The following is a 13,904-nucleotide window of genomic DNA, read 5'->3' as shown; positions in this document are numbered from 1 at the left end:
GCAGCGTGTGCGTCCCTGCCCAACCACTGGAGGGGGCTGGCTGGATGAGCCCCTTCTGCCCCCAGCCAGGGAGCTGCCCCTGGTGCTCCCCCACTGTCTGCACCCCAGGGCCTCCTCCCTCTCTAGGCCTGCACCCTGCAGCAGGCTCCTGAGGATCGATGACTCTGTGCTCCTCCCCTTCCCCGCAGCTTGGTGCTGGGGGATCGATGACTCGATCTCCTCTGTCCTTGCTGCAGTCTCTCCTGGGGGATCTATAGCTCGGCGCTCACCCCCTCCCTTCCCCCCCCCCCCCGTAGTTACCGGCCACCTATCGATTCTCTCGGCGCTCGTTGGGTAACCGCAGCGCAGGCGCAGTAGCTGCCGGTGCCGCCATTGCTGTCCTGTCAGTGCGAGGGTCCCGGGAGGGAGAAGCCGGTACCTGAGGTAACGGAGGGGGTGGCCCGGCCCGGCCGCCGTGGGGCAGAGGAGCCGCTTTTCCCCGGCCGACAGAGCGCGGGCTAATCTCCCGCCGGGGGGCCGGGCAGGGCCGGGCCGGGCTCCCCTGGCTGCGGGGGGGCGGGGGCGGTTCCCATCCCCGAGCCGGGCCGGGCTCCCCTGGGGGGGGGGGGGCGCAGTTATCACCCCTGCCCAGGACCAGCTCTGCTCGCGCTGCAAGGGGCTGGTCCCGGCCTGGGGACGGGGCTGTGACAGTTGCCATCCCTGGCAGTGCCAGCGTCGCCGGGGACCCCAGCACTGTGAGAATTGCCCCGGGTAGGCCCTGGGGACCTGTGTTGGCGGGTGGGGATGGGCCCGTTGCAGGGGTGAGCTGCCCTGACAGGAGGTGACACTTCTGACCCAGGCAGTGCCACGAGTTGCGTTGGTACCTGATCAACCCGGTGACTGGCGTGGCCGGGAATGGCATCGCCGCGGCACGCCAGGTCCCCGATTCTGTTGTGTTGGGAGAGCGTCAGAGGATGGGTTGTCCGTCCGTCCAGTGCTGCTGGCCCGCTGTTACGGGGTAACCATGGCACTATCACTTTTCACACAGCACCTGTTGCTGCTGTGGGTCTCTACATGTGGTAGCAGCCCTGCTCCTTGACATATGTTCATGCCAGGCAGAAACTGGTATTCTGAATTCTTGAACACATACGGGCCTAAACCGTTCTTGACTCTCCATATGCTGAAGATCTCAGCATGTGGTGGTATTTGAGGTTTCATTACATGTTTGTGTGTTGTTTAACTTAATTTTTAATGTTCGAGCATCAGAAAACTATTGTCTCAAATCTGCCAAGGAAGAATGGCTGATTTGGTATTGGGGAATGAATAGTTTCCCCAAGTGGGGGGCTTTGAACTGAAATGTTCTGGTACCATTTGGGTGATTATGAGCAGGGGTTGAAAGCTTTATTCTATGGTGCTAAAAACACCCTATGTTTGCAGTTGCAGTTTGTAAAGATGGAGTTTCAAGCAGTGGTGATGGCGGCTGGTGGAGGATCCCGAATGATGGACCTAACTTCCAGCATCCCTAAGCCTCTCCTGCCAGTAGGCAACAAACCTTTAATCTGGTACCCATTAAATTTGTTAGAGCGAATTGGATTTGAAGGTGAGAGATTGCCGGTTGCTAACCCATAGATTAATTTACCCATTTTGCTCTCAGTGCAGGGTAGTTCTCTACATGACACACAGGCTTGGCAGAAATTCAGTGTTTATTTTTTTTTATAACTTATAATTTTCATGGATAATATGGATGTTTATTTGTAACCATAATTTAGATTTTTATTTTAATGTTTACAGTTCTGTAAAATTATGGGTTTTAAACTGTAATTATCAATTTAAATTTAAACAATTGTGAGAAATGATGGGGCCAGACAATAATTACTTAATGACAGTAGACATTGAGATTCAAAAAGTTAAAGCTTTATAACTGTTAAAAAACAAATTGTCAACATCACATGTCAAAATATACAAAGTAAATATCTTAAATCAAACTCTTATAAGTTCTCAAGCAGAATTTGTCTTACTTTGCCTAGCTAGCTGTAAATGTCTATTATTGTCAATGGGAAAGTGTTTTGTCAAGTTGTATGTCTATGGTGGAATTGACTCGAATCCTTCCAAGCCTAATAATACAGTATTTATTATGGCTTTATTCCCTCTACCTTCAAGTGTGCAAAGCAATGGGATTTCCATCCCATCCCTCAGGAGACTGTTCCATAGCCAAACCGGAAGTTTCTCCTCATATTCAGCCTACATTTTCCTTTCCTTAATTTTATCCATTACTCCAAATGATACCCTTTGTAGCACCCTAAATAATTCCTCTTCCTGCTTCATGGAAACCATTCATATACTTGTAAATTGTCATTATCTCTGCTTTTTACCCACTTAGTTTTTTAGATTATTTTTCTCCATCTGTATTAGTTCATATTTTTCCAATGTTAATGTTTTAAAATTACTTAATAGTTTCATAGATTTAAAGGCCGAAGGGACCAATTAGATCTAGTCTGACCATAGAATTTCATATAGTTACCCATGCATTGAACCCAACACCTTGTACTTGACCAAAGCATTTCTTTTAAAAAGGCATTCAGTCTTGATTTTAAGACATCCAGAGATGGAGAAGTACTACTTCCCTTGGTAGTTTGTTCCAGTAGTTAGTCACCCTCACTATTTAAAAAATTGTGTCTAATTTCTAAGTTGATTTTTTTCTGGCTTCAACTTCCAACCACTTGTTCTTGTTCTGCCTTTTCCCATTACATTAAAGAGCATGTTAGTACCTGTTGTTTTCTTCCCAGGAAAGTACTTATACACTGTAATCAAGTCGTTTCTCAATCTTTTGGGCGAGATAAAGAGATTTAGCTCCTTAAGTCTCTCACTGTAAGGCATTTTCTCCATCTCTCAAATACTTTTGTGGCTCTTTTCTGCACCGTCTCCAGTTTTTCAACATCCTTTTTAAAATGTGGACAACAGAACTGTACACAATAGTCTAGCATCTGTCTCACCAGTGCTGTAGATAGAGGTAAAATCACCTCTCTATTCCTCCTCATTACTCCCCTGTTTATACACCCAAGGGTTGCATTAGCCCGTTTTGGCACAGCATTGCCTTGGGAGCTCTGTTGAGTCGTTTATCGGCTATGACCCATAAATCCTTTCCAGAGTCATCGCTTTCCAGGATACAGTTCCCCAGTCTGTCGGTATGGCCTACAGTCTATGTTCCTAGTTGTATGCCTTTGCATTTGGCTGTAATAAAATGAATTTTATTTAGGTGGGCCCAGGTTACTGAGCAATCCAGATTGCTTTGTGTGACTGCCTTATCCGCCTCATTATTTACCACTCTGCACATCTTTGTGTTAGCAACCAATTTTATCAGCAGTGATTTTTTATTTACTTTCAGATCATCGATAAAAATGTTAAATAGTGTTAGGACTGATGATTGCGGAACTCCACTAGAAGCATCCCCTTCAATCATGATTTCCCAATTGATGATTACTACTTCAGATCTGTCAGCTAGCCAGTCCTTAATCCATTTAACGTGTGTTTTATTGATATTGTACTATGCTAGTTTTAAATCAGAATGTCATCTAGTACTAAGTCAAACGCCTTACAGAAGTTTATGTATGTTGCATCTACAAAATTGCCTTTATCAACTGAACTTCTATTTTAATCAAAAAATGAAATCAGGTTTGTTTGATTAGACCTTTTTTCTATAAAACCATGTTGTCTGGCATTAATTATACTTAAGTCTACGTTTGTGTCACGGAGGTCATGGAATCCATGACTTCTAGAGACCTTCGGGACATTCTGTGCTTCAGCCCCAAGTGCTGCCGTCCAGCAGGGCCCTGGCAGGGTTCCAGTGATGGGGGGCCCCCTGCAAGGTTCCAGCGACGGGCGACAGCCTCACATGGGGGGACATACCTTGGGCGAGTGGCTGGGGGTGTCCCATTTTCTCTTTAGGAAATATGGTCACCCTGCAGCTCCAGCTGCCGTGGGTGGAGGGGGGCCCCCGCTGCAGCTCCGAGCTGACACAGGCAGAGGGAGAACCCCCACAGCTCCCTCTGGGGGAAACCACGGAGCCGCAGCAGCAAAAGTCACAGACAGGTCTTAGCTTTTGTGAAATTTTGTTTATTGCCCGTGACCTGTCTGTGACTTTTACTAAAAATAAACATGACAAAATCTTAACCTTAATTATATTCTCATACTTTAATTCTGTATTGATTTTTTTTAACCTTTCCAGCCTGTTTAGGTCTCTTTATATCACTGTTCTATTCTTGCCAGTGTTCACAGATCTCAGTATATGAATTTCAGTAACTTGATGTCTTTCCCCCAATCAGACAATTAATAAAAATGTCAAATAAGACTGGATGTACTAACAACCCCTGCTCCACTGGCTGTTCTCCCCCCCCCCCCCCCCCCCCGCCGCCCCCAACTCAAGACATTGCCATTTATCATTTTCCTTTCTTTAGGTCCTTTAGCCAGTTTTGAATCCAAGGCAGTTTCGTTTGATTTTGAGAGGGGTTTTTTTAGGACACTGTAGCAACTGCTTTACATAAAATCAATTGCAATCTCATGCTCCCTTCACACACTGGTTTTATAATTCTAGTAAACAAAAGAAATCAACTTTGAAAAGTAGCTCTTTGTCAGCGGTACCAAACTGCCCTATTGTTCCATGTGTTCATTTATTTCCTCTGTCTCATTAATTAGTCAATCCAGGATGGCTTCCTTGGTTAGTCTTTTCATACTGGATCATTCTTTCATAACTTGGGGACATTTCTGGTGCATGTCTGGTTGTGTTTGTTACCTACCGTAAGTCTTGGGAAAGTCCCTAGGCGTACAGTATTTTATGTTTTATCTATTTCAAGACTAATTTCAAGAAGTTTTGCTTTTCACTCTGTCCTTCATTCCTGGGTGTCAGTAGTAAATGCCTGTTGCGGGTTGATGTTTTGTTTATAATGTTTGTTCCCTTACCTGAAGTACTTTACCATCGTAGTCTTCATTTTCCCTCTGTAGCTCCATGGCGTTGTTAATGCTCCCACATACCACTCCATCCCCCACTGTCCTTTCTGTCTTTCCTATCTAGATTGAGCCCAACTGTGTTGTTCTAGGTCAAACTATTCCATTTCCCTCTCAGGCAGGTGCTAGGAGAGTTGATTTAACTATTGTCTCTAATAGCACGTTTGGTGTTTCTCTAGAATGAGCTGTGCAACTTGAGAGGTAGGGGAAGAAAGTTAACGCTGTATCCCTCATTGCTAAAATTACTGATCCTTAGCTGCACTAAGACAGGGATTATTCAAGGTGTCAGAGACATTATCAGACATGTAGTTTAAATACCGTATATACTCGTTCATAAGTCGAATATTTTTGGTAAAAAAGTGACGCATCAAAGAGCGGGGGTCGGCTTATAAACGGGTCTACACAAAAATGTGATGATTTTAAACTCTATGGAATCCATTGAATTGAATATCTAATACATTGTCGTTTTGTTTATCTAGAGCGTCTGCAGGCATGGTGCCCCTCAGCTCCCTGTGGCCGCGGTTCGCCGTTCCCAACCAATGGAGCTGCGGGAAGTGGCGCGACTTCCTGCAGCTCCCATTGGCTGGGAATGGCGAACCGCGGCGACAGGGAGCTGAGGGGCTCCATGCCTGCAGGTGCTCCAAGTAAACAAAACGTCCCGCCAGCAGCTTACCCTGACAGGCCGGGAGCCAAAGTTTGCCGACCCATTTATTGATGTCAACACTGCAGCCTTTTAAAGTTGCAAAGGCTTTGTTTAGCGAACTAGATTGGCTTGAAATGGACCGCATAAGTCTCGAGCCAATATGAAAATATAACGTGCAGAATCCATGGACTCTCTAATAACATTGAAATAGCCTGTTATCCCTACAGACATGCCAAGCTACAGGGCTGCTTTGAAATAAACAAAGAACAATACCTACTTTATCACTCAAATTATTGACATTCCTATATAAAGTCCTACAAAATCTATAACGACAATAATAATAATAATCTATTTTCATACTAGTATTTAAAATGAACAACGGTGAAATCAAAAGAAAAAGGTCTTATGATGCAGCGTTCAAACTTAAAGTTGTTGATGATTCTAGCAAAGCTTTTGAGTGTTTCTTGTGATGCCAGCTTTTAAAATATAGCAGGGGTTGGAAAACTTTGGCTCCCGCCCCGTCAGGGTAAGCCTCTGGGGACATTTTGTTTACTTGGAGCGTTTACTTGAGGGGCTCCGTGCCTGCAGACGCTCCAAGTAAACAAAACGTGCCGACCCGCCAGCAGCTTACCCTGACAGGCCGGGAGCCAAGTTTTCCAACCCCTGCTATATTTTAAAAGCTGGCATCACAAGAAACACTCAAAAGTTTTGCTAGAATTATTTTAATGTAATCTAACGAAAAACCTGTTGTTGTTATAATAATACAGAATTCATGAGCAGCGGCGCAATTATTGTTTGCTTCCTCATACATATAGGCTCGGTTTATGAAAGGATCATACAGTTTTTTGCTATTTTTACCTAGCCATCTTGGGGAATCGGCTTATAAACAAACGGGCTAACGAACGAGTATATACGGTAAATTGCTTGCTAACAGTACCAGGAAATGTACCCTGCTCCCCTCTCAATTCCATGTCATGTCTCTCATGACGGGAAAAAAAAGTACAAGAGGTTACTTTCATGTCAGTCAAAAACTTAATCCTCTAGTTCTGTGAAATTTATTAATCTGGAACTCATTTTTTTGGATTTGAAGAGCTCTGTTAAAGGACTAAATCCATTCATAAAGCACAATGGAAGTTGGAGAAAGTTTGCAAGTGTGTGTGTATCCTGTGCATTGGATTGATGAATACATGAATATTTGTTGCCTTGTTGTTTTCCCCTCACCCTTCTCTTCCTTCCTACTACAGAGGTCATTGTGGTTACAACCAAAGAAGTCCAGAAGTTGCTAAACCTAGACACAAAGATGAAATTAGATATAGTGTGTATCCCTGATGATGCAGACATGGGTACTGCAGACTCACTAAGGCATATTCATCAGAAAATTAAGGTACAACTCTTTTACCTTGGCTAAAGGATGTCTCTTTTAAGATTTTTCTTTCACGTGTGATTTAAAATCTTAGCAGTTCTTTAGGAATTCTACTGTGTAATGATATGACTATCTCCACTGTGTGCCATACAACGCCCAGAACAACTGGGCCATGATTTTGGTTGGGGCCTATAATACAAATAGGCATGCAAATGAATTAATTTAAAACCACAGTAGTAAGGAAGTTCTGAGATGGGTTCGAAATTGTCTGTTATGTCTACTTATTTCAGTCTGTATAATCTATTTGGAGCTCTCTCCAATACCTAGGCACACTGTGTAGGTTAGGGACAGAATTTCTGCCTTAATATTGAATTTGGTTTTGTGGATTGAAGTCAGATGCTTAATGTTTTAACGTGTTTGGTTGTTTCTTTCTCCTCTTCCCCCCCCCTCCGTTTTTTTAATTCCCTTGCCAACTCATGGTATTAAATGCTCTTTTTGGTTCCAGTAGAATGCCAATGGACCAGTTAAGATTTCAAGTAACTTTTTCCTTCAAAACTTGCGGTTGGTCCATGCCAGCCGGCTCGGGCTGTGGGGCTGTTTCATTGCTGTGTAGACCCTGAGGTCCGAGAGCTGGGCTCTAGCCCGAGCCTAGAAATCTACACACAAATGAACCCCCCGTCTCCCCTCCAACCTGTCATGAGCCAGCCAGGGGTTTTTCTTTGCTGTGTAGACGTACCCTACAGGGCAAACCTACACTCTGGATACACACAATGGGAGTAATTCGGGAAAGGTGATTCATAGGATGAGTATACAGAACAAAATCACTCCAATGGGCAGAGTTGTGGTACAAAGAACACTGAAGTGCAAGTCACAGTTTGGAGCTGTTTGGGTGGTATTCTGACCCACCTGTGTGAACGCAGTAATGAAGCAGGACCACTGCTCTATCAGTTGTGTTGGCTGGCTGGGTCTATCCCGAATCAGTTAGGCATCCCTCTTTTTGGCCATCCTCGCAACTCTTTTGGAGATTTAGGGAGGCAGCAGTGAAGAGGGTAAAGGGTAAGGAGAGGAGTAGAAAAGGACATACTGCTTCAGTGGAAGTATATTTTGCAGAGACTAAAGAAGATCCGGAGAGGAATTGAGGGTGAGAGTTGGAAGCAGTGTGAGGCTTTGCTGTAGTAAAGGTTTGCGGTATGTGAATGTATTGGCAGCCAGTTCCCGCTGCTCCCCATCTTTGTTTGCCCAGCAAAGATGGAAATAGTGCCCTCTCATTGCAAATAATTTGGCACTGAATTCTTGAGCAGATTGCTGCATGGTGTGTATTTTGGAGCCATTCCACTGGTTAATGCATACAATTGGTATACCTCTTCCGGGATACGTCCTCTCTTGTCTGGTATAGGTGAGAGAACTGCACAGTCGGGGAAGCTGAAAATTTGCCGAGTCTGTCTAGTAGAGCTCAGATATAACAGGAGAGGAACCTGGTTGGAGAATCTGAAGTTTCCTTGCTGAAACAATTGATGCTTGTGGCCACAGTTTGCTGGCAGCCTTATCACAGCCACTGCCAAAAACTGGTGAGAAGTCTGGACTGGTTGTTGAAATTTTTAGTTGTCACAAATTGAGTTAATTACCCCCCAACAGAAGAACAAGTCTATTTTACACAGTAAATATGAGGTAACACTCTAGACAATTTGCCTGTATTTAGTGCAGGTGAGGGAGAGCAAAGCCAAGATGATACAATACAGTGAGAAATAACCCTCAGGCCAGTTCAGCCCATGAGCGCAAACCGCAGGAAGTTATGAATAGGTATTGGACCACTGGAAACCATGAACTACCCATGACCTAGCTGTTCTGTATGTTCTCCTATGCAGGGCTGTCGCGCTGTTGTGACCCGTGGGCTCAGCACACTGCAGTATAGTGGAAACTCAGCTTAGTGGTTAAAGTAAAGATTTTGGTTCTGCAAAGGCTAGATGAGTCTCCCAAGATTTGACTTCAAAAACTTTGTACACTGATCTCAGAAGAGCTCAGGTCTGCAGAGCCTGTAAGTGCTGTAGGGAAAAGCCTTTCTCCTTTCTCATACTTACCTGGCCTCTATCACTGTGGTATTTGAGTGCCTCATGATCTTGAATGCATTTGTTCTCACAACAGCCCTGTGAAGTATGATCATCCCCATTTCACAGATGGGGAACTGAAGTGCATAGAGGCACTAAGTGACCTGCCCAAGGTCACAGAGGAATTGAACCTGTCTCCCTAGCCCTAACCACTGGACCATCCTTCCTCTATCCCTTGTTACAGTACTAGCCTTGATTATTCAAACACAAGACAAACTCTCACAGCTGAGAGCAGCAAGCAGCTGGTTCCACTCATTTCGGGCTCTGTCCCCCGTTTATTGAAATGAATGAGGGCAAAGCAAACTTGTGCAAAATCTCCTCAGTCTCCATTTCACCTGCTTTGCACCCTCTGCCTTTATCTGTCAGGCATGTCTGCTTTGAGATTTGACTCCGAATGTAGGTGTTTATGCTGGATTGGAACACTGGTCTATCCAGTAAGCTCTACCACTCAGCCAACATCTCATGTTTCATAATGATTCAATCACCAGCCCCCATGATGTGTGTCTTGACAATATAGTAAATTCTTCCTGCTGCAGCCCTTCCTTAGTAAGGCTCTTATCCTTAAACATCTGTATTTGGGAGTTAATGGACAATGCTGATAACTTAATCCCATGAATTCTAGGCTTTGAGTTCCTAGGTGAAGACATCTGGATCTGCCCTTTCTTTGCCTCAATTAGCTCCTTCAGAATTAATTTATTTTCAAGACCTTCTGGGGTGTTTAACACCGGTATTTGAACACCTGGCAACCAGTAACAGGTTTATCCTCACAACACTCCTGTGAAGTAGGGGAGTGGTATTGCCACTTGGCAGGTGGAGAACCGAGGCACAGAAAAAGGAACTCAAGTGCCCAACGTCACACAGGCAGTCTGTGGCAGAGCGGATGATTGAGCCCCAATCTCTAAAATCCTAGACCAATGCCTTCACCACAAGCTCATCCTTCCTCCCTTCCATGTGTGAGATGCCGGCTTGCTCAAGGTGGAGAACTACAATACACAAGATCAGAGATTATTGCTGAAGTTGCTTTTTTGTTGGAAACTACTGAAATGCTATACCAAATAGAGCTGCAAGCGCTCAAGACACAGGAGTTTAATGAGCACTTAAAAGTGGAGCAAAAGGAATACTTGGTTTAGTGGGAGTATGACTTACTGTCTACATTTAAGTAATTGAAGAATCATTTCTGAGCCCATGCAATAGAATCTGCTACAAATAATTTGAACTTCAAACTCTAATTGGGATTGTTAATGCTGACATTAATTAAATGCAAAACATTGATGTTAATGTAACATTAAGATCACACATTTCAAATCGCCAGGTTGTGAAATACAAAAGTTTACCTGGCTAGGTTGCACATATGTAGTGCTGCTATTCTTGTATTTCTTGAGCCTTCCTTGTAAAGGGACACTTAAAGATTTTATTTCTGTCTGAAAACTTTGTACTGATTGTTACAAGTAACATCTAACAACCCAATCCTTCATGGCTGCCATGCAGTGTACCCTGTGGCTGAATTCTGCAGGGTTGTGTGTAGGTCTAGGGGTGGTGCCTGCATGGAGCAGTTTGCATGATTGGGGTTTTAAGATGTCAGATATCCCGAGTATACTGAAAAAATCTCCAATTTTGTCTTAGTGTTTGGTCAATTTCATTGCTGTCTGTATGTAATCAGTTTCCTTGATATGTGTGCATCTTTCACAAAGCAACAGTGCAGAGAGAAATTTTTTTGTAAAATAAAAAAGTGTGATTATAAAACTAAAAAGTTTGAAAGGGGACTCGGGCAGTTATCATATCAGTAACTAATTTTAACTCCGGTTTCAGAAAATTGACTAGATTTCAAGCTGATGGTATTTTTATAGTGTATTAAACAGTATATGTTATAAAACATAAACCCTCTTGACTGAGTTAATATTGTGCACGTTTTACATTTTGCATTTCTTGACTTATTTTCTTTTTTCTCTGAAATGTGCAAACATAATGTTGCAGCAGTGTAGTTCTCTGCCGTTCTTTATGGAAGACTCCAGTTCTTTCTGTGGTGTTTTGATAGTTGCGTCACCAGTGGAGTAGAAAACTTCAGACCCCGCAGTGTACAAAACTTAGACGGATACATACAAAAAAATGAAACTCCTGTGGATCTCACGCACGTTGTTTTGTTGGCTGCACTGAAAAAGCTGCGTAAAGTAAGGGAACAGCATCCTGCATTGAATAAGGTAGTTTAGCTGTTTAGTCACAAACAAGTGGCTTTGCTGGATTCTGCAGGAGAGAAATAAAGCAGTTGTGTATTTGGCCTCCACTTATACTTGCAGTGAAGTCAGAAGCAGCCACAAACATGCTATTTATCTTGTACAGTATGTTAATATTCCATTCTTCTGATTAGCTCTTTCTATATATTCCTGTCTGTTTTCAGAAATTTGAGTGTCTATAAAGACTAGGAGTGAAAATTCAGTAGGTTAAATAACTAAGACCCGCTTCTATCAACTTCTGCTAAATCTGCCTACTAGAGTTTTCCATACCGTAGGCAGGTAGCCAGAAGGGGTCACTGAAATTTTCTTCTTGATGTATATGTAACCATGTTTTCCTGTCACTGTTACCCACCCTCCTTCTGATCGTTGCGTCCACTTGTCACATCTTGCCTTAAATTTGACCATAAGGCCCGGATCCATGAAGGGACTTGGGCATTGCAACGCTCCGTGTCAGGAGGACTAACTTTTAGGCACCTAGAAAATCCCGGGAACAGCTTTGTGATCCACAAAGCCTGAGGTAGGCGCCTCGGCTACCTGTACAGTACATGGCAGGGGAGGAAAGTGCCTCAGAATGTGATCCACTAATCTGGGGACCTAAGTCCAGGCTGCAGGGAGGCCCCTACCTCTGCTAATGATCATGCCCAAGTAGGTTCTTGCAGGAATGAGTTAGACACCTGCTGCACTGCACAAAATTGGGAAGAGGTGGTGGGGCCCACTGTATACCTTTAGACCAGTGCAGAGAGCACTTGTTTGGGATGCGGGAGGCGAAGATTCACTTTCTTCTTCCTGAGTGGGGGAGAAGAGGGTTAGGGTGTGCTAACCACTGAGCTATGGGAGAGTCTGATGTGGGGCTGCCTCAATCTCTCCTCTCGAAGCTGTTCCTCTTTGCATGAGTAATTAAACAGTGATTGGACCAGAGGGGCTCGACCCTTTATCTTCACCTACCAGGTCAGTGCTATAACCACTGGGCTCTGGAATATCTGTGTGTGTCTGTCTATCTTCCCTGCTCTCTGGATATATGAAGCAGGTGGCATTTGCTTTGCCAGGATGCCTGTAGACTTTGTTAGTGGAAAAATAACTAAACTTCCAAAGAATAGGCACTCTAAAAAGTTAAGTCATCCAAAGTCCTGGTTTTCAGTGGGGATAAATGTGAAAATAATTTTTAAGTAAGCATGGACTAGGCCAATCTACTTGAGTTGTGAGCAGACAAAAAATGAACCATTTTCAAAAATAAAAGGAATACTATTTTTTCAGACTCTTAACTATAAACCTGCTGGTCTGATTAACCCTTAACTTTCCCCAAATTCTCTGGAGTAAAATGAAGCATGCAATATTCCAGGTTTGAGAATTTCTGATTTGAGTTAGAGTTGGATCAAAACCAGGTTTATAATAGAAATGGTCTTACAGTAAGACTGTAGAGCCTGACTCTGGTTGTTAAGTGGCCATGGGAGCGGAAAGTACTCAGCACCTTGCAGGAGGTCCTCAGCGACTCACAGGATCATATTTTCAGCTTTGGAATCATTCATGTAAGTCCCTAATATTGGTCAGGCAGGCAAATCTGTTAGTATTTCAAAACAATAGCTGCCTCAGAAGTAGCAATATTATTTTCAGAAATGATAGTCATGTGTGGCTAAGTAGGAGGGACTTGTACACAGTGATTGGCATCTTTATCAGAATCTGAATCGCTGGAATCTTTGTTGGAATTTACAACGTTGATTTCTCTGGAATTATTCATAGCAGTAACGGTGCTTATGTGTCAACATTTGTAAGATCACGGCCCAGTAACTTTATTTGTTTAATGCACCTAAATTGTGTAATCTCAGTTACTGGTGGTAGCAGAATCATTTAAAGTTTTAAAGAACAGCAACAAGAAGATTCGCTCTACAAAGTTAGCGTGGGGGAAAATAGCATGGTTATAGAGTTAGGGATGGAGAAGACCTATTAGGCGGATCTTGAAACATTTAAGACATCTCCTAATTCAGAGGTAAATACATAAGATGAGTAGGGTGAGATGAGAAAAGAGCTTCGTGTGTGAGGTCTAGGAAAAGTGCCTGGCTGTCCTGACACCAGATACCAGGAATTAAGAAGATGCTGAACTTGGTCTTATAAATTTGGAACTTTGCACTCTTGTAGCTGCTAGAAAGGGGAAGGTGCCTTCTGTTTCTTCTCTACCTCTGGTGCTTGTTGTCTGCTGCTGGGGTCACCCAGGAGGAGGTGTCCATTAGACCTTTCCCAGCTTCTGTTTGTTTTTGTTTTGTTTGTTTTTTACTTCTCCCCAGTATCTGCTTCCAGTGCTTACCTGTGGTGCTGCCCAAGGCGTTTTACCAAGCCCGCAGCTTCTGGAGTATGAAATTGACATGAATCTGAATATCAGCAGTGAAACTGATGAGTCCTGTCAGTTTCGTGCCTGCTACTTGGCAAAGGTCTTAGCAGCAGGAAAGATGCTGGTGGTGTGTGCTGCAGACTCAGGAGGATGGTACTGCATTGGTTTACAGGTGGTTCATGTTTACATGGTTACCTTCACAAGCATAAGAACTAGACTGGCTTTTAATTTCTTGTGATCTCTATTAACATGCTCAGAA

At 43.6% G+C, this 13,904-nt stretch overlaps 1 protein-coding gene across 2 annotated transcripts in view; it reads left to right on the top strand.

Moving 5' to 3' along the window:
• Positions 1-244: 244 nt before the first annotated feature.
• EIF2B3 (eukaryotic translation initiation factor 2B subunit gamma) overlaps positions 245-13,904 on the top strand; it is a 138,482-nt gene continuing 124,822 nt past the window's right edge. The window contains exons 1-3 of one of the 2 annotated variants that reach the window (XM_008166725.3): positions 245-423; positions 1,417-1,579; positions 6,868-7,007. In XM_008166725.3, coding sequence (XP_008164947.2) covers positions 1,432-1,579; positions 6,868-7,007 — 288 coding nt within the window. In that variant the 5' untranslated portion in view covers positions 245-423; positions 1,417-1,431. The remainder of the gene's footprint in view (positions 424-1,416; positions 1,580-6,867; positions 7,008-13,904) is intronic. The other variant, XM_008166726.4, reaches the window with a different exon arrangement.

This window comes from Chrysemys picta, chromosome 8, assembly GCF_011386835.1.
Source record: "Chrysemys picta bellii isolate R12L10 chromosome 8, ASM1138683v2, whole genome shotgun sequence".
Classification (NCBI taxonomy): Eukaryota; Metazoa; Chordata; order Testudines; family Emydidae; genus Chrysemys; species Chrysemys picta.
This window is presented reverse-complemented; position numbering and strand designations above follow the sequence as displayed.